We start from the raw sequence: 19,635 nt of genomic DNA on the forward strand, positions 1-19,635 counted from the left end.
GGGAAAACAAATGTGGCTATTGGGCTGCTAAAGGAAATGGGTGAGAGAGGTTGTGATCCAAATGTAGTGACCTGTAGTGCAATCATTGATAAGCTTTGCAAGGACAAGCTAGCTGTTGAGGCATTAGGCTTCTTCTCTCAAATGAGGAACAAAGGCATTTCACCTAATGTTGTGACATACACATCCCTAATTCATGGTCTTTGCAATTTAGGCAAGCAGAATCAAGGTTTGACCTTGTTGAAAGAAATGATGGGGCATAATATATCACCAAATATTTTTACTTTCAATATATTGATCGACTCTCTTTGTAAGGAAGGAATGATTTCAAAGGCTCGGATTATGATCAAAACGATGATTCAAAAAGGTGTGGAGCCTGATGTTGTCACTTACAGTTCATTGATTGATGGATATTGCATGTGTAGCCAGATTGATGAAGCTAGAAAAGTGTTTGATTTGATGGGAAGAAATGCCATTGCTGATGTTTTTAGCTACAATATTTTAATTAATGGATATTGTCAGAGCAAAAGGATTGATGAAGCAATGAAGCTTTTTGATGAAATGCCTCAAAAGGGTTTAGTTCCTGACTCTATTACTTATACCACTCTTATAAAGGGATTGTGGGAAGTAGGAAGGCCTCAGACTGCACTAGAATTTTTAAAGAACATGTGCTCTCATGGTCAGCCGCTAAATAGAATAACTTTATCAACTTTGCTCCATGGCTTGTGCAAGCAGGGAGATCTTGACGAGGCACTTGCAATATTTGAAGCGATGGAAAAGAGTAAGTTGAAGCCTAATTGTGTGACCTATAACATTTTGATTGATGGTTTGTGCCAAGTTGGAAAGCTCAATGATGCAAAGCAACTATTTTCTAGGCTTTTTGAAAAAGGTTTGGGGACTGATGTTTATACATATAGTATATTTATAAAAGGACTTTGCAAAGATGGCTTACTAGATGAAGCATACAAGGTGTTCAGAGGAATGGAAGATGGTGGATGTTTACCGGATAGTTGCTGTTATAATGTAATCATTCAAGGGTTTCTTAATCATGAGGATGTACCAAAAGCTTTGCAACTTATTGATGAAATGGTTGATAAGGGATTCTCTGCAGATGCCACAACCACCAAATTGTTGATACATTTATGTCGCCATAACGATCTCATTTTGAGAGAACTAAGAAATCGATCTAAAGGTTCTAAAGGTGTAATGTGAAGTGAGATTTTGGCAATCAATTCCTGATTGGCTAATGCCAGAGGTCTTTGTTATGTTGTGAGTTATTGATACTTGCATCTGTTGCCATATGTGTACAATCACAGTGATGCTAGATTGTATATGCACATTAGCATGATTACACAAAAATTCATTTGAATTATTTTCTTGTTAATCATGTCAAATGGAGGGAATGTGAATGCTAAGGGGTTTCTGCAACAAAAGGATTTATCAGGCTAATAAGACCTTAATGAAATGGTACATATGGGATGCTCTACTGATGTCCTGATATAGAGCTGTTGTCTGCTGATGATATGTTTTTGAAAAAGATATGCAGAATTGCTGAATGTCACTGAGGTGAAATGGTGAAGTCCTCTCAAGTGCAGAACTATATGCGAATTCTATTCGTCAGTTTTGGTTTTGGAAACATGTAAGTTAGTCACAGAAGGATATGGCAGAAACACCTTCGGTGCAAGTGATGTTGGATTGATTCATCAATGGGCTTGAAGGTATGCAACTCAGTGAGGTATCTGATTGTGCATGAAGCATGTATAACAATAGCAATTTGCGTTTTCTTTCCCTATTTTTAACTCTGTACAACTCAAATGACATGGATATTTATTTTATATCCTTTGCCGGCACTATTGGCAGCTAAGAATTCTGCTATCATTTTCAACTTCATGGTACTTTAATATCTGTAAGTTGATTGACTGCAGAAATTATATCAGGCCACAGAAATTTTATTCAGCTCCTAAATGAACGTGTCTCATGAGCATACCCCTGGCATTAAGAATCTCTGCTGAAACCCAGAAGATGTCTGTTGAAATATTAAAGCACAAGGAAGGAAGGCTGTCCAAGAATCAAAGCTGTCAAAGTGGTTTGTATTTTGCTTTGCTATTTTGTTGTACTAAACAAGAAGTTTAGGAAAGAAAAGTTGGATGTGTAATTTGACGATTGCTTAATATAGAGCAGTAGTAAAACCAACTATCATATTCATTTTATTTTAATAAAACTAATTATTTGGTTTACTTATATTAATTACTCCTATTATTTTCATCTACTCTTTAGTCCCTCATCTAGTTTAAATACATTTTGTCTTTGTATTGTTGTAGTTTTTGAATTACATGAATTAAATAAAATTTAATTAACACTTAAATGACTGTAGGATTAAATATCAAATAACATAAAAGTACAAGGCTTAACTAATATATTTTTTAAAAGAGGGGGTTAATAATTAGTTTTGTTTAAAATTAAGGTACTAAATACTCTAAATAAAGTATTACCAAATGAAGCATACAAAGTGAAAAAATGAAAGAGAATGGTTCTCACCATTAGCAATTAGTTACTATTTTGGTGGGTTCATCCAAGAATTTGTGGCACAAGGATCTTGTTGATGAGAATTCATAGTAAATTTTTTATGAAGGTTTAAGTATAAATTAAAGTAATATTAAATGTTAATTTTTTATTTAGATCCACTTTATAACACGAGTATGTAATTTTTATTTAATTTTCATGTAAGGGTATTTAAATAATTTTTTTCATATTAAAATTCATTTGCATAAGTCATAGTAAGGTTTATGGTGAATTGTACAACAAGAACAAACCAAGAGGTTAAAATTTTGGATAATGTACATTTAAAAATTACTATTTAACCATTAAATTAATATAGAAGTAATAATTTGTTGCAGGGTTTCTTTGTGTCTAAAAACAGTTTTGTGTTTTTTATCTCCAGTTTTATTTTGTTCTCTATAAAAAATTTAAAAATGTTAATTTTATGTAATATTAGAAATTACTTTTTATTAAAAAATATAAAAATATATTTAAATTGCCATTATTTTTTTTAAAAAAATATGTTTATTTATTTTTTATAATATTTTTTATTTTAATTTTTATATTAATTTAAAATAAGAAGAAAAATTTATGTATTTTATTTTAATTTAAAATAAGAAGAAACGTTTATATATTTATATTAATTTAAAATAAAAAGAAAAATATATGCATACTGAAATGTATAAATATAATTATTAAAAATCATATTTTCTTTATATAAAATTATTTTTACACTAAGTGTTGTGTTTTCCACTTTAAATATGAGTGTTTTTCAATATTATAAAGAAAATATAAAAAATAATCATTTCAGTATTTTTTATATTTTTTATAAAATTTAAAAAGTAAATTTTTTTCTCTGTTTTTTCAATTAAAGTTAAAATGTTAAAATCAACACGTTTTTTAATTTTCTAATTTTTTAAAAAATAAGAAATTTTTTTTAAAAAACAAGCATATTTTCTATAACTAAACACATTCTAACTCTCTCTCTCTCACAATCCCTCTTTCACCCACTGCTTTGGATTACAGAGCTCCAAGATGATGGTAATGGCGAATCGAAGATTGATGAAAACCAGTTTGGCTTCAGCTGTCAGAAGCTTCCACTTTCCACTGCCATGGGAATTGGGTAACGTTCAATCTAGATCAACTTCCACTCACACACATCAAGATGCAAGCTTCACATCTAAATTCTGTTTTCGGCTTCTTTTGGGGACGTTGATGATTCCCTAGCTTCCATTAATCACGTCATTCTTATCCATGCTATGCCTTCTATTGTTCAACTTGGTCCATTTTTATCTGCTCTCATGAGAATGAAACAATACCACTCTGTCCTTTCCTTGTCTACAGAAATTGAGTATCTAGGAATTTCACACAATGTTCATTCTCTTTCCATCTTGATTAATTGTTTCTGCCGCTTACACCATCTGGATTTTGGCTTCTCACTTTTAGGCAAAATCCTCAAAATTGGACTGGAGCCTAACATTGTGACGTTTAATACTTTAATTAATGGTCTCTGTATAGAGGGTAAGATCAATCGAGCAGTAGACCTTTTCAACCATATTGTTGAGAGAGGTTATCAGCCTGATGTTCATACTTACAGCGTGATAGTAAATGGTCTGTGTAAATGTGGGAATACAAATGTGGCTATTGAGGTGCTGAAGGAAATGGTTGAGAGAGGCTGTGAGCCAAATGCTGTAACATACAATACAATCATTGATTCCCTTTGCAAAAATGAGCTAGTTGCTGAGGCATTGGACATCTTATCTCAAATGAGGAGTAAAGGCATTTAACCTGATTTTATCAATTACAAAACTTTAACTCATGCTCTTTGCGATTTAGGCAAGCAGAATCAAGCTTTGGCTTTGTTGAAAGAAATGGTGCGGCATAACATATCGCCAGTTATTGTTACTTTCAATATATTGATCGACTCTCTTTGTAAGGAAGGAATGATTTCAAAGGCCCAAAGTATGATTAACACAATGATTCAAAGAGGTGTGGAGCCTGATGTTTTCACTTACAATCCATTGATTGATGGATATTGTATGCTAAGCCAAATGGATGAAGCTAGAAAAATATTTGGTTTGATGGTAAGACATGGCATAGCTAATGTTTTTAGCTACAACATTTTAATTAATGGATATTGTATGAGCAAAAGGACTGATGAAGCGATGAAACATTTTATGAAATGCCTCAAAAGGGTTTAATTCCTGACTCTATTACTTATACTACTCTTATAAAGGGCTTGTGGGAAGTAGGGAGGCAGATGTGATAACTTTATCAACTATGATTCATGGCTTGTGCAAACATGGAGATATTGATGAGGCACTTGTAATAGTTAAAGCGATGGAGAAGAGTCGGTTGAAGCCTAGTTGTGTGACCTATACAATTTTGATTGATGCTATTTGTCAAGCTGGATGGTTCTATGATGCCAAGAAAATATTTTCAAGGCTTTTTGAAAATGGTTTGCAGCCTAATGTTTGTACATATAGTATATTACTAAAAGGATTTTGCAAAGAAGGCTTACTAGATGAAGCATATACGGTCTTTAGAGGAATGGAAGAGGGTGAATGTTTACCAAATGATTACTGTTATAATGTGATTATTCAAGGGTTTCTTAGGCATGAAAACATGTCAAAAGCATTGCAACTTATTGATGAAATGGTTGATAAGGGATTCTCCGCAGATGTCACGACCATTGAACTGTTAACACATTTAGGGCGCTATAACAATCTCATTTTGAGAAAACTGCGAAATCAGTCTGAAAATCCCAAAGGCGTAAACGTTAAGTGAGATCTTAATGATCCACACCTGATCAACATGTGCAAGATGTCTTTGTTATGCTACATGTATCTATATCAAAGTCTGTACAGTCAGTATGATGTTAGTTAGTTGCTTTTGCTCTGTGCAAGGAAGTGTTTAGGATTATTGACAAAAGTGTTGTTTTTAGAATTTGTTTGCCCATTGCCTTTTTTAGTACAAAATTGTCTTGAAAAAGTAGAAGTATGGTTTTGTTGGGTACCAGATCATTTATTGTCTTGTATGCAAACTCAGAAATGGAGGGAGTAGTAATTTTTCTCATTTTATTTTCATCCCAGTTAAAAAACATTTGTTCCCTTATAGCCATGCATGCTATATGAGGTGTTCAAGGTTTCTAGAATAATGAGAGAGGCTGTTTTCCAATTGATTATTTTCATAATGTAATTATTCAAGAGTTTCTGCAGCAAAAGTATTTACCAGGGCCAAAAAGACTGTAGTAGTTTGTAGTGAAATGGTAGATGCGGGACACTTTGCTGATGCAGGACACTTTGTAGTTTGTAGTGGAATTAGAAAATTCTCCGTGATGTCTAGGCTTATTTATTCTATGCAACCTTAGATGGCGCATAGATATCTACTGTGCAACTACCACTTGGAGTGTTGTCTCTCAGACCTATCCTCAATTGGGCAATGATGTGCAGGTTCATGAGTTATCAAATAAGGTACATCATCTGAAAAAAGGTGGAACGACTATTGCTCACTTAAGTGGTTTATTGTAGGAATTGGATTACTATCAGAACTTTCAGACTATGATGCTGCCAAGTTTCAGAAGTTGGTTGTGAAAGAGCTTGGCTGAATCCGGAGTATGATCAAGTATTTGGTAAGGATTTTTCACCCTCCTCAAGGCAAATTTATTTATATGTTCAACAAGAGGAGAAAAAATGAAGTATTATGGTTACTCTTCCAAAGTATCTTATTTGGACTTGAAATTTTATTTGTTCAGTTCTGTGTGTTGTTAAAAGGTAAGAATGTTAGTTGATAGAACAACCTGGCAAAAACCACCCAAGTTATAGGTGATGTTGGAATGATTGCAGAAGTTGATATGGCCATTAGCATCAATGTAATTAAAGAATCTGATTTCTGCTTGAAGCATCTAACAAAAAAGCAGAATGAAAATGTTTCGCATTGTTTAATTTGTTAATTGTGATTTTTAATTTTGATGTGAGGTTAAGAGAGAGAGAAAAATAAAGGGAGAGCTTGAACCTAATTCCTCCACCATGAATGAAATTTCTGAAGAGTGGCCATTCACTAATTTTTGAAGTTTGATCTCTTCTCGGGACGAATCATGCAACTGGACATCATCTCTATCCGGGTACGATTTTCTAAACTCTGAGATTTCTCTCTTTACCAGTTATTACTTTTCCTCATCAACATATATGTTCTCCAATCCTTGCGTGCTCTAGCAATTGCGCTATACTAAACCGGATCACTCCTTTCATCGTGCTGAGAAAAAGTATGAATAAGAATAGAAACGTTTGTCCCAATAAATATTTCATAATAGTCTCATTGGACTGTACATCTTTCTTAATATACCCAATAATAGGTAGAGTATAAATTAAAAGTATTTAGAGCAATAAAGATATTAAATTGTTAGCACCATAAAAACATTTCTCTTAGAGTTGTTATTAATAAGAATAAGAGAAATTCTTTCCGTCAATTTTTTTTTGTAATTCGTGATAATTTTTAAAAATCTTAATTGAATTTTATTTTACCTTTTTACTCTTTTTTTTAAAAAAAGAAAATAGAAAAAGAAAAGACAAATAAATAGATCGAAGACTGAAGAGTGAAGAGCATGAAGAAGATTTAACTTTCTAAAGCTCTGATCCCTTCTTTTCATTTATTTCTTCTGAGCATGAATAAAGAGGATCTATTATAAAATATTATAAAATATTCATAATTATTACTTTAAAATAAAATTTAATACTTTAACAATTATAATTTAACAATTGAATTACTTATTTTTAATTTTAAAAATTAATTAAAATATATCTAAATATAAATATTGAACTAATTTATATAAAATTTAAATATTTAAATTAAAATATAAAATTACACAAACATTAAGCTTACCAATTCACCTAGATATACAAAAATTCAAATATAAGATGTGAAAAAAGCATCTGGTTATTTCGAGTTGTGGGCATATATATGTAATTTTATTTTTCGAAAATTGAGAATTCTATTGAAAAACAAAGGTGCCATAAAACCAAATACAAGATCATGTTAGCACTCATGATTTTAATCCGGTAGTAACTATATATATAAAGTTGAATTCTGAAAAGTCACAAGTACCCTTATCAAAAAATAAAATACAAAGTCATGTTGAGCCATACAAAAGAAGAAAAAAAAAAAACAAAACTTAAATGGTTTTATAAGTTGAGGTATATGGGTAACCTAGATCACTTTCAAGGAACTTTCTTTAACAATGACATCTCTAAAATCTGTACATGAAACCAAACGATATTGTCAACAATCTTGCAGTTCCAAATCAAAATTCACCAAAGAAATTGATTGTAATGATATGAGATGAAGGAGGCATCCAGGAGGCTGGCAAAAGAATGTCCTTGGTGGTGGAAGAAGAATCCCGGTTCCCCCGCTCGTCAAAAGACTGTCATATAATCTTCTGTGTGAGAAGATACTGTCGAGAATATATACCAAATCTCATGATAAGAATCCCTAAGATAAAACCATTCTATATCATGGATTTAATTTGGATTAAATAAATAATAAATTTTGAACTCTATTTACAGATAAAAAGTTATTTGAATCAATTAAATTGAACCCATTTCTAAATAACTCCCGATTAAATTTAGCCATGCATATAACTAATTTAAATTCTAGGATTAAATTATTTCAGAGTTTATAAATTTAAGAGGTAAGTAGAATAAATATAAAATTGAACGAGTAAAATGACACTTTAATTGGCATTTCTTAGAAGTTCTACAAGTTTGAAAATTTTTATTATAATATCCCGTGAATATTTTTACACACAACAAGCGCAACTACAGTGGATGCAAGTAAAGTCAAGGCACCTTGTCTTGAAAGCCAGAATTCAGACCAAGTCAGAGGCCTAGTAACCTGCAATAGTACCTGCTTGAATTGTTCCTCCAAGTCCTCAAATGAGCCAGTGTTATCAATAACAATGTCAGCCTTGGACCTTTTCAAATCCAGGGCCATCTGTGCATTTATTCTATTTCTGGCATCCTCCTCTGAGGATCCATCTCTTCCCATAAGCCGCTGAAGCTGTGTTTCAGTATCAACCCATACAACAACAACCGGCTTTGTCCATTTATCCATCTTGGTCTCAAATAGCAGTGGGATGTCAAGGACAATTACATTATACCCCTTCAACCACAGCTTGAAAATTTCGTAAAAGATACCAGAAGAAATAAAAGGAGCCAAAAGCCTGCAAGAATATAAGAGTCAAAGTTAAGAAGTGAAATTCACTATTCAGGAAAAAAAATTGTCCTGTGCAGCTTTCTTGCCATGCAATATTAAGGATGCTAGAAAGATTAAGGCAAAATCAATATTGCTCCCGTAGCATCAAGGTCATACAAATGATATTAATTTGCCATAGGCATAACGACCAAATTAAAGGGAATTATCCATGAATTTAACATATTTTCCTCCCGTAGCATTTGAAGGTAACAATACTAAGAAACACAGACCCAACATGGTAAAATGAAAAATTGAGATGCTTAATTACATTTTCCATTAAAAACACACAAGCACCACAACTATCAGTACCGATTAAGAAGTTGACGTTTTGCAGGATCAGAGAATACTATCTGACCGAGTTTTGGCCTATCCACTTCTCCATTAGCTTCTAAGATATCCTCTCCGAATGCTGCAACAACCTTTTTGTAACCACCTGTGTCTTTCTTTAGAACATCCTGCAGAATGTACCAGCATAGTGTAAAGAGAAATTCAAGAAAGATGCCAATAAATACCCTAAATTCTAGTGGAAAATCACATATGCATCAATAAGGAAAATTGAAAAATGATGTTATCAAGCTGTTATAAAGCATTCAAATTTCCACAACCTCTACAAAAATTAGAACATGATGAAAAAAAAACTAGTCAAGCTCAAAATTAAAACATTCGCCTTCATAATTCCAACTGAGTCAGGTCATTCGTTCAATGGAATACAAAAACAAAAAACAAAATGAAAGAATCATTCTTATTGCTATGGAGATGAAGAAAGCAAAGCAAGTGAAAAGAGAAAAGAGCATACGCGAGCAACAAGATCGGCGTCAACAACGGGAATTCCTTGGGATTTGAAAAGATTGGAGACTATACTCTTCCCTGACGCTATTCCGCCGGTCAATCCTACCATCCTCATTTTCACTGGAGATGAGATGCTCCTTTTGCTCTTATCCCGAATTGACGTAGAGCATCGACAGCGAGAAAAGCAAATCGGAGCTCTAAGGATTTCACAGTACATGATCGAACTAGAGATTTACTACATTTCTACGTGGAAGGACCGTAGGAGTTAAGCTCGAGACAAGAGAGAGAGAGAGAGAGAGAGAGGTTAAGACCCGTTGACGTCCGGGCCGCACTAGTAGTAATGGGTTGTGAAAGTTTGACCCGACCTAAGCCTTTTAAATAGAAACCATGAAGTTAATTAAAACTATCAAAACAAAATTAAAAAAAAAGCCCTAAACTGTATTTTTTTTTTTAATTTTTAAAAATTATTAATTTAAATCTCAATGCTGTCATCAATAACTATGAGTAGAGTTTTGTTGATTTGTAGGTTTCCGGTTTTAAAAATTTATTTTTTATTTAGTTATTTAAATAATAATCCAACATCTTATAATATAATGATTCAGTTCAAGTTTTCGCACATTAGAGTTGAGAGAAGATTTTCTCTCAGCAACCCATTTGCGCCTCTCCAGCTTTTGCTTTAGGAGCCAATACCATCCAAGAGAATGACAATGAGAAATAACATTAAAAAAAAAAAAAAACTCTCGTTTGAAAACTCTATTAGCCACAATCAAAAAATAATATATATATATATATATACACTCGATTTGGTGGTAGAGAGGGTAATCACAAGTAGATTAGAGAGACCTTACGCCCATACAAAGAAAAGGTGCAAAGAGAGAGAGTTAGCCATGGACATTAATGATTCAAGAAATTAGATTGCCTAATAAAGTTATCTTAGCATTATTCTTCTTTTGACTTATAGCATCAATGTCTTTAATACCACCATCGTGTATTGTCAGGGTTAGAAATCATCATTCATCATAGATGAATCTATATAGAACTCACATTAATGACTAAAATGTATCGCAAAATTTCACCAAACCTAGACCCACTGTTCTCACCCTTAATATGATCCTCCAGGCAATTTGGGATAGTCAATATCTATATGGAGACAGTTCCCGTCTCTTTGGAAAAGGCAATATCGTCTTCTCCCAATTTGCTGTCTGTTTCACTAGTACTATCGTCCTCTTCATCTCCCACCAGATTTTCTTGGTCAATAATCTCTAAGCAGTGTTGTGATTTGATCATTCCATCCAGTTCCATTGCTACCTCCCTCATTGAAGGTCTATTCTTAGCATTAGATCTCACACAATTCATGGCAAGCTTTGCAACTGCATGAACAACCTCTGCACTTGCTTCTCTTGCAACACGAGGATCTAAAATTTTCTCCAGGCTATTCTCCTCTGCCAATGAAATGAAATGAGCCACAAGATTTTTCTCATCCTCAGCTCTAGTAGAAGAGATGGGTTTTTCTCCACTCAAGAGCTCTATCAGCACGACCCCAAAGCTGTACACATCACTTTTCTCAGTGAATTGGCTTGTGTAGAAGTATTCAGGATCCAAGTATCCAAATGTCCCCTGAACTATTGTGGTTATGTGGGTTTTGTCATATGAGATTAATCTTGAAGTCCCAAAATCTGATACTTTTGCACTGTATTTTTCATCTAGGAGTATGTTTGAAGATTTGATATCTCTATGGAAAATTGGAACTGAAGCTGCAGAATGCATGTAAGCTACTGCTCCAGCTACTTCACCTGCAATTCTGAAACGATCTTCCCATGGAAGTGATGATTCTTGATCTTGCACATGAATGTGTTGGGAGAGAGTTCCATTAGAAATGAACTCATAAACCAGTAATGGAAACTCACTTTCTAAACAACACCCTAGAAACTTCACTATGTTTCGATGATTTATCTGTGATAGAATGACAACTTCGTTTATGAATTGTTCAATTTCTCTTCTGTCAATTGTTTTTGATCTCTTCACAGCAACAATGGTACCATCTGGTAACATTCCTTTGTAAACAGTACCAAAGCCTCCTTGACCAAGAAATCTGCTCTTGTTGTAGTTGTCGGTTGCTCTCTGCAGCTCCTCTGCAGTAAATAGTTTGGTCTTTTCACTGCTTCCATAAGATGAGAGTCGCTGTTGCAACATCAAGCCACCATTTTGCACGAACAATCTGGCTTTTTGAATTCTGCTTCTTCGTTTCTTCAAGAATTGATATAGCTTGTAGGCGAAAACAAAAAAACAAAGCAGCCCCAAGCCGATGCCCACACCTGAAGCAATAGCATAGTTTATTTAGCACCATCTTATTATGCAAAAACAAATAATATTATACAAAAGAAAATAACTGACGGACCTAATAATGCAACCAGTTTAGCTGGGAACTTTTTATTTTGTGCTCTGCAATAGATATCTTTTTCTCCAACTTGAACAGATCCATTGGGATAGAGGCAAGAGAAGTTCCCTACATTTGTTGAATTTCCTTGATTTGCTGATTTTCCATTTGTCAAACGATTCTCGTTTGTAAGTGGAACCAGGAGAGGTGTAAAGGGATAGAGTGTGCTCTCCTGTGACAACTTGTTGGCCTCCAGCAAGCTTGCTTCATCGACCCCAAAACTATTTGCAATCGATTGAACCGTATCCCCCCATGTTACTGTATACACCAGCAAGGAGATCACCCCTTTTGCCATTTGATTTGAACTGGGGCATGCACATCTCAGTGGAACCTTAAAATACGATCCTATGTCAAGATATTTGGGAGATAAAAATGGGTTTTGATCCAGAATTGCCTGACAAGTAGTAAGGCCTTGGTAAGTATTATTGGCTACTGTAAAAACTGTCTCGAGATATTGAATAAAATAAGAAGCATTATGCTGAAAGATGCCACGAGCACATGAACAAGAAACAGGAACGACGATCCTTTTCTCTAAGGGAAATGTGAATATGGATGATACGTTGTTGATCAAGGCTATGCTGGAGGCTTCTGAATCTAAAAGAGAAGAAATGGTGATGGGGGAGTCATAGGGTGGACGGGAAAACAAGGTTAAAAAGGATTGGCATGGAATTTGATTACCATTGCAAACATACCCTTTTGATATAGAAGAATTTTGTCCGCAGTCGGTCGACAGTTGTCTTATATATTCTTGTTGGCAGTTTGAGGATTGAAGGAATAGAAACAGGAGGAAGATTGAGAAGCTGCAGAATGATGAAAGCTCCATGGAATTAAGTTTCTGAGCAAAAGTTCAATTTTATCAGCTTTACAATAATTTGCATAATCAGCTGAATTATAATCTGCATTCCGAAAAGTGGAGTCAACTTGAGACACGTATTCCAGCTATCATCTTGAGACATGTATTCCAGCCATCATCTTGGACTTCCTAGCACAAAAGTAAGGCTTCAATTCAATGCAAGGAAATGTGTCACTTCAAAAGTCACAACTTTCCTTTGACAATTTGCTGGGGTTCTTATCAAACACGGGTTGGAGGAAAAGTAAAAGTCAAATAAAAGTAGGCAGAGTCTTGTTTCTCTTTTCTCGTGTTTCTATTCTAGGGTTTCATCCCTTTGGTCTACCTTTCATTGGGGCAAGGGAAGACCTCCCTTCTTCAGCCCAGCTTGAGGGTTTCCTCCCTCGTTTTGGTCGGAATGTATATATTTTTTGTGTTTTTTCGTTATTGACAACCGAGCTGATGGGTGAGGGTTGCTTCTAGGTGCTGTCTTCGTTTGTCCTGTTTTTTCTTCTTTCCTTTGGTGTTGCAGATTGTGTTATCTCTGATGTTGGGGCTATCTCCAGATTGTGTTCACGGGGCTAGACTTTGTGGTTGTCCCAGTCTTGCAAGGCTCGTATATGAGTTAGAGGTCTGCAGTCCCGTCTGTTGTCATCCTTCCATGGCTTGGAGTGCTCAAATCCATGTTCTCTTCCTATGTTATCAGAAGTGGCACAAGAGTTCTCACTATTGTTCGGTCGCTGCTGCCTTAGATTTGATGTCTCTCCTTGGCGATGGGCATAATCTGTGTTTTATGGGCATCTTGCTTTTCCAGCTACAGATCTGGATTGTGTCTTTGCATGAAGAATTTATTGGCTTTTCCAGCAGCTATGGTAGCTTGGAGAGGTGAGGAGTCCCTCTTTTCGGCCAGCTCTGAACGTGTTAAATTTAACGTCTTTTCTCTTCTATTTTCTCATTTCTCTTTTCTCTTATATTGTGATTGAAAAGGTGCATGTGTGCATAAGATTTTGCATTTAATTTAACAGCATATGTAATCAATAAAGTTTTGGAAGACTCCTTGGAGTCTTTGATCCAAAGATATGTCTTCTTCCTTGCTAATCAGGTGCTTCCAAGAAACTTGAGTAAAAGCTTACCCTTACTTTGCCCTCTTACATCTTTTAATATCTTTTAATACCTTACTTTGTTTCACCATTGCTAAGGTATCCTTTTGATGCAGAAGGATCACAGTTATTATCGTCAAGATATTGTTGTGTTGTTAGGCGAAAGTTGAGTTTGATCAGCTCCTTATTATCTTGCTTGGCACAGCATGGATATTTTAGTTGACAGTTTAAGTTGCGTCAAAACAAAATTCATCAGCTGTTAGCCGCCACAGCTGCAGTTCTAACATGCAACTGGCCAGCCTCAAGCATAGCAGTCTTTTAATTACAGAATCTGGATATTCTAAATACAAAAACTGAAGTTTGTAAAGCCTTAAGTTTAAGTTTTCGTTAGAGCTAATTGTATAAAAATAATAAAATAAATAAATAAAGCCACCTCATAAGAATTTTGTAAAAGAAAAAGTGAGAAAATAATATCTAGTTTAACGATTTTTCAACCCACATTACCACACGCAAGGAGCAATTTCATGTGCAGACAACAGAGTGACCTGACACGCCCAGCAGCAAATATTGTGGACTAGTCAGAAGTCGCAGCTCTTGTTTGTGAACTGTAATTGATTTTAGGAACCCAACAGATCACCTGCAACTTTCAAGAAAGTATACATTAATAACAACAATAAAGTCATGAATTTGAAAATAGAAAAGAGAAAAAGATAGCAAATTTTGATGGAATATGAAATGCTTTTTCCATGATCCATCCAGTCAAACAATTACTGCTGTCCCTCTTCTCAACCTAATAAACTCCAACATATTCACCCCACCTAGTTCAATCACATAAACAGCAACCTTAGTCTTAAGTTGAAAAAGTTCAGAAGAAAGATTGAGGTCTGCATGATAAGTAGAAGTAGAATTCGAAGTTAAGAGTTCTTAACTCGTTCACATGAACTAATAGTTTCCAATCAAATGTACAAATGTGGCAAGATTTGCGGAAGAAAACATGTAAAGAGAGCCATGGGTGGGGGAGGAAAGATGAGAAGGTGACGGAAACAACAAATTGGATTCTTTGAGCTTTTGTTCTTAGTTTTAGACAACAGTACTGAAAAGATTCTTTCCTACTAGTTACATTTTACAGGAGATATCTTCCAGATTCTTTTTCTTCCAGCATCATATAATTTAATCCTCATTAACTAGTGTTATTGAGTTGTGTATTCCTCTGGTACAAGGAAGTTTAAAGCTTAATTGTGATGCTTCACATTCCAAATCAGCAGAGGTGGCAGGATTAGCCACAGTCTGCAGAGATTCTAGAGGTTCTATTGCTAAATGCTAATGATGTAAGGTTAGCAGGTTAAGACACAGACAGGGGATCAAGCTAATTAGCTATGGCCTTGACTCAAACTCGCGGTACTTTTTTAATTATAGTATCATGGTTAATGGTACTTTAAGAACAAACCAAAGAAGGAAACTCATTCACGAAATGGTTGATAAGATACTCTCTGCAAATTTATCAAATTTATTCAGGACTCGAGAATGATGTATTTCTCTTTACGAATTGGTTTTCTTCATTTATGGAGGAAATGCTGCAGGTTTTCAGAATAAGAGGAATAAACACAAGAAAAGAATCTGCAAAAATAAGCGATAAACTCTTCTTGAAGAAAAAACACTATATTTTGACTTAGACTCATTTCAGCAATTGTGAGATTTTAAATTCGAGTTTCAGTCACATTCTGACGAACCTAAAGAAAAAAGAAATCTTGTTGGTCAAATATATACTCTTGGACGAAAATAAAATGTGTAAATCTAGACCATACAAGCAAAAACTTGAAACCTCCATATTAATTGTAATCACTAGGTAAAATTCGATTTCATGTCTAGTTACCAGTGAACACAGATTATTCATTTAGTTGCGTTTAGCTGCTGTACTGCATAGCCGCATCAACAATATCTATATATATATTTTTTTCCATGAAATAGAACAATCACCAGAAGCAGTAGGAAGGAAATCACAAATGTTAATGTAGTAGATTAACAATATCATACTATCATATTCATCAACTAAACTGTTTATTGGATGATAGTACAACTAATATACAAGAGATATCAGATAGCCTTGGGATAAAAGATCAGTGTTACATACTAGTCCTACTTGAACCTCAGAACTGAGAGTCCTAAAGCCGCCTACCGGAGATACTCGCACATTCTGAAACCAATCGGGCTCTGTTTATCATCCCACTTGGTTCACTTCATCCCAGTATGCTAACTCATCAACTGCCAAAGTTTGCTATTGTAAGCAGCATTCCTGGACAGGATTATAGTCACTTAACAAATGAGACTGTCTGCTGAGAGTTTTGCAGGTGTTAGAGTTTCAAATTTCATCTCCCCTTCCTTGAAAACAATCTCAAATCTTCTCTCATTTTTGCAGGGCTAGTGAAATCTGACTGCCTTTGTGGTCTCTTGAACAAGGTCAACAGTCACTGCTTCAACACCCATCAGATGCTATATGCACACCACCTCTGGGACATCGCTCTGAAATGCACAGATACTCTGTTAGTGAAACTGAATTATGAAAAAACTTCAATCAAAATTATCAGAAAATTGAAACGATTAATGCTTACTTGAATAGGCCATAACTGATGAGGGAAAGCTTAGACTCTTTAATTTTTGTCACTTCTTCAGATACAGCTCCTTGCAGGCCACATTCCATGAATGAAAACCTTAATATCCTAGTCTAATCTGATGATCCCAAAAAGAAGTGTTTAAGAATTAAGCAGAGCCATTAGCTTCAATTCACAGTAGATCTTACATAACATCTAGTTAGCTCATAGACCGCTATATGAATAGTTTTACAACCAATAACAAAAAAGGGAAAAGAAAGCAACCTCACAGGATATGTTCTCTGCAATTTTCTTGTGATATGACCTACATCAGGTTGTAAGCCAGAGAACAATATAGGTCTGTCCTAAACATGATCAAATACTACCTGAACTTCAAATTTAGTGTGCATATATGCGGCATTACTTGTTGCAAAGATCAAATAAGCTAAACAACAGAAGCTGTACAGCAAGATTACTTGAAGAATGTGTTAAATACCGATAACTCAACACCACAAAGGGCTCATGTATCCGTTGATTAGGTGCTGATTATTAAAACCTCATTCCACATTTACACCAAGAATCATTGGATCGATTTCACAATTTTCTCAAATTGAGATCTGTCATTGAGCAATAAATGCATTACCAATTCTGTGGTTGTGGCATCAGCAGAGAATCCCTTATCAACCATTTCATTAATAAGTTGTGACGCTTTTGGTACATCATCATGCCTCAAAAACCCTTGAATAATCATGTTATAACAACAATCATTTGGTAAACATCCACCCTCTTCCATTTCTCTGAAAAACTTATATGCTTCATGTATTAGTCCTACATTACAAAGTCCCTTTATTATTCTACTATATGTATAAGCATCAGGCTGCAAACCTTTTTCAAAAAGTCTAGAAAAAAAGTTCATTGGCATCATTAAGCTTCCCAGATCTGCACAACCCATTGATCAAAATATTGTATGCCACACAATCAAGCGTCAAACGACTCTTTTCCATTGCTTTGAATATGGCAAGTGCCTCATCAACATCTCGTTGTTTGCACAAACCATCAAGCAAAATTGATAAAAGTTATAATATTTGGCTGCTGACCATGGGAGCACATGTTCTTGAAAAACTCTAGTGCATCCGGAGGACTCCTTGCTTCCCACAAGCCCTTTATAAGAGTATTATAAGTAACAGAGTCGGGAACCAGACCTTTTTGAGACATTTCATCATAAAGTTTCAATGCTTCATCAATCCTTTTGTCCTTGCAGTACCCGATAATTAAAATGTTGTAGCTAAAGACATCAACTATGCCAGTGCTTACCATCGAAACAAATACTTTTCTAGCCTCGTTCATTTGGCCATGCAAACAATATCCATCCATCAATGAATTGTAAGTGACTTTGTTAGGCTTTATGCCCCTTTGAACCACCATACTGACAATGACTTGGAACTTTTGGAACCATTCCTTCCTTAAAAAGAGCATCAATCAACACACTGGAGGTATAAACACTTGGTGACACATTACGTTCCACCATTTCATTCAACAAATTCAAAGCTTGATCTACTTGGCTATGCAAACAATATCCATTCATCAATGAATTGTAAGTGAAGACATCAGGCTCCACACCTCTTTGAATCATTATCTTGTTTAAACTTTGAGCCTCTGTAAGTTGTCCCTGCTTACAAAGATCGTCTAGCAACACATTGAAGGTAAGAATGTCTGGTGATATGTTATGCCCCACCATTTTTTTCAACAAGGACAATGCTTGATTCTTTCCTAAATTGCAAAGACCATGAATTAAGCGGGTGTAAGTGATAACATCAGGTGAAATGGCTATGTTCTTCATTTGAGAGAAGAGCTCTAAAGACTCAGAAACTTGCTTATCCTTGCAAAGAGCATTGATGATGGCAGTGTACCTCACAGCGTCTGGCTTGCAACCTGTCTCAACCATTTTCTTCAGTAACCCAATAGCATATTTGTTTTCCCAAATTTACAAAGACCACTTACTATCACATTGTAAGTAAGGAACATTAGGTTGATAACCTCCTGCAACCATATCACTGAAAATTTCTACTGCTGCTTTGATTTCACCCTCTATACAGAGCCCATTAATTAAGGAATTAAATGTCACAGTATCAGGCTTCAATCCAAATTTAAGAATTTTCCCAAAAATTGAGAATCCAAAATCCATATGGTTTAAGCGACAGAAGCAATTAATCAAGAAATTAAGAGAATAAATATTGTGTGAGATACCTAGCGACTCAATTGTTTTGGAGAAGGAAAGGACAGTGTGGTATTGTTTCATTCTCATAACAGCAGGTAAAAATCGACCAAACTGAACAATAGAAGGCAGAGGATGCATAAGAATAATGTGATTAAAGGAAGCTAGGGCATCATCAATGTCCCTAAAAGAAGCGGAATAGAATTTAGATCTCAAGCTAGCATCTTTATGTGTTTGAGTGGAAGTAGAAGTAGAAGAATGGAAAGAATAAGCAAATAATATGGTTGGAAAATGAATGGTACCCATTCCCAAATGCCATAGCAGTGGACAGTGGAAGCTCCTGAGAGGTGAAGCTAAACACATGGTCTTCATAAAACTTAGCTTCCTCGTTATCAGCATCTTCGATCTCTGTAAAGTTGCAAACTTTCACTCGGCAGCAAGCACAGGGTCAGGAGAGAAACGACCACACTGTATGAACAACACCAGACGCCGCTTCTATAGGTAAAAATGGGAGAATTTTTACCCGTTGTGCCCTAATTTTGCGGTTTATTTTCAATTCATCAGCGAACTGTATTAGCAATCCTTTAATTTTTTGATGAACCGTATCAGCAATCGTTCACCAGTTACGAGTAAGCGTGTCTTGCCATAAATCCCATTTAGACAATTTTTTTTTTCTCAATTATATTAATTTAAATAAAATAAAATCTGCATAATTTTTATTTAATCAAATTAATAAAATATAAGAAATGTTTTATAAAAAAATAAAATAATTATTAATTTATTCATTTAAAATATGTGAGAGAGGGACAGAAAAGGACCACGTAAATGAACAAAATAAAAAATAAATTGAGAATGAAAATAAAATAAATGTTAAATTTAAGGCATGTTGAGTA

The 19,635-nt window shown here is 34.8% G+C and overlaps 4 protein-coding genes, 1 long non-coding RNA gene and 1 pseudogene across 5 annotated transcripts; 2 read left to right on the plus strand and 4 right to left on the minus strand.

The window, feature by feature from the left end:
• Window positions 1–36: 36 nt before the first annotated feature.
• LOC122721288 (putative pentatricopeptide repeat-containing protein At1g12700, mitochondrial) lies at window positions 37–5,423 on the plus strand. Its single transcript, XM_043949761.1, has 4 exons — window positions 37–1,207; window positions 3,763–4,314; window positions 4,372–4,619; window positions 4,768–5,423. The coding sequence occupies exons 1-4, from the start codon at window positions 37–39 to the stop codon at window positions 5,320–5,322; spliced, it is 2,526 nt and encodes an 841-aa protein (XP_043805696.1). The 3' UTR covers window positions 5,323–5,423.
• Window positions 3,528–4,791, plus strand: LOC110630054 (putative pentatricopeptide repeat-containing protein At1g12700, mitochondrial). Its single transcript, XM_043949684.1, has one exon. It carries the CDS (start codon window positions 3,795–3,797, stop codon window positions 4,320–4,322), a length of 528 nt encoding a protein of 175 aa, XP_043805619.1. The 5' UTR covers window positions 3,528–3,794; the 3' UTR covers window positions 4,323–4,791.
• Window positions 5,424–8,273: 2,850 nt separating the features above from the next.
• Window positions 8,274–9,929, minus strand: LOC110630055 (dephospho-CoA kinase). The gene is made up of 3 exons (XM_021777364.2): window positions 9,581–9,929; window positions 9,094–9,239; window positions 8,274–8,752 (listed from the first exon to the last, which is right to left on the minus strand). The coding sequence occupies exons 1-3, from the start codon at window positions 9,788–9,790 to the stop codon at window positions 8,308–8,310; spliced, it is 801 nt and encodes a 266-aa protein (XP_021633056.2). The 5' UTR covers window positions 9,791–9,929; the 3' UTR covers window positions 8,274–8,307.
• Window positions 8,848–12,861, minus strand: LOC110630275 (wall-associated receptor kinase-like 1). Its single transcript, XM_021777685.2, has 3 exons — window positions 11,972–12,861; window positions 10,674–11,888; window positions 8,848–9,239 (listed from the first exon to the last, which is right to left on the minus strand). The coding sequence occupies exons 1-2, from the start codon at window positions 12,831–12,833 to the stop codon at window positions 10,714–10,716; spliced, it is 2,037 nt and encodes a 678-aa protein (XP_021633377.1). The 5' UTR covers window positions 12,834–12,861; the 3' UTR covers window positions 8,848–9,239; window positions 10,674–10,713.
• A 3,090-nt stretch (window positions 12,862–15,951) lies between these two features.
• Window positions 15,952–17,030, minus strand: LOC110630277. The gene is made up of 2 exons (XR_002490367.2): window positions 16,549–17,030; window positions 15,952–16,459 (listed from the first exon to the last, which is right to left on the minus strand). It is a non-coding gene; the product is annotated as an uncharacterized LOC110630277 (long non-coding RNA).
• A 7-nt stretch (window positions 17,031–17,037) lies between these two features.
• On the minus strand, window positions 17,038–19,322 carry LOC110630276 (annotated as a pseudogene).
• Between the last annotated feature and the right edge of the window lie 313 nt (window positions 19,323–19,635).

This window comes from Manihot esculenta, chromosome 13 (genome assembly GCF_001659605.2).
Source record: "Manihot esculenta cultivar AM560-2 chromosome 13, M.esculenta_v8, whole genome shotgun sequence".
NCBI lineage: Eukaryota > Viridiplantae > Streptophyta > Magnoliopsida > Malpighiales > Euphorbiaceae > Manihot > Manihot esculenta.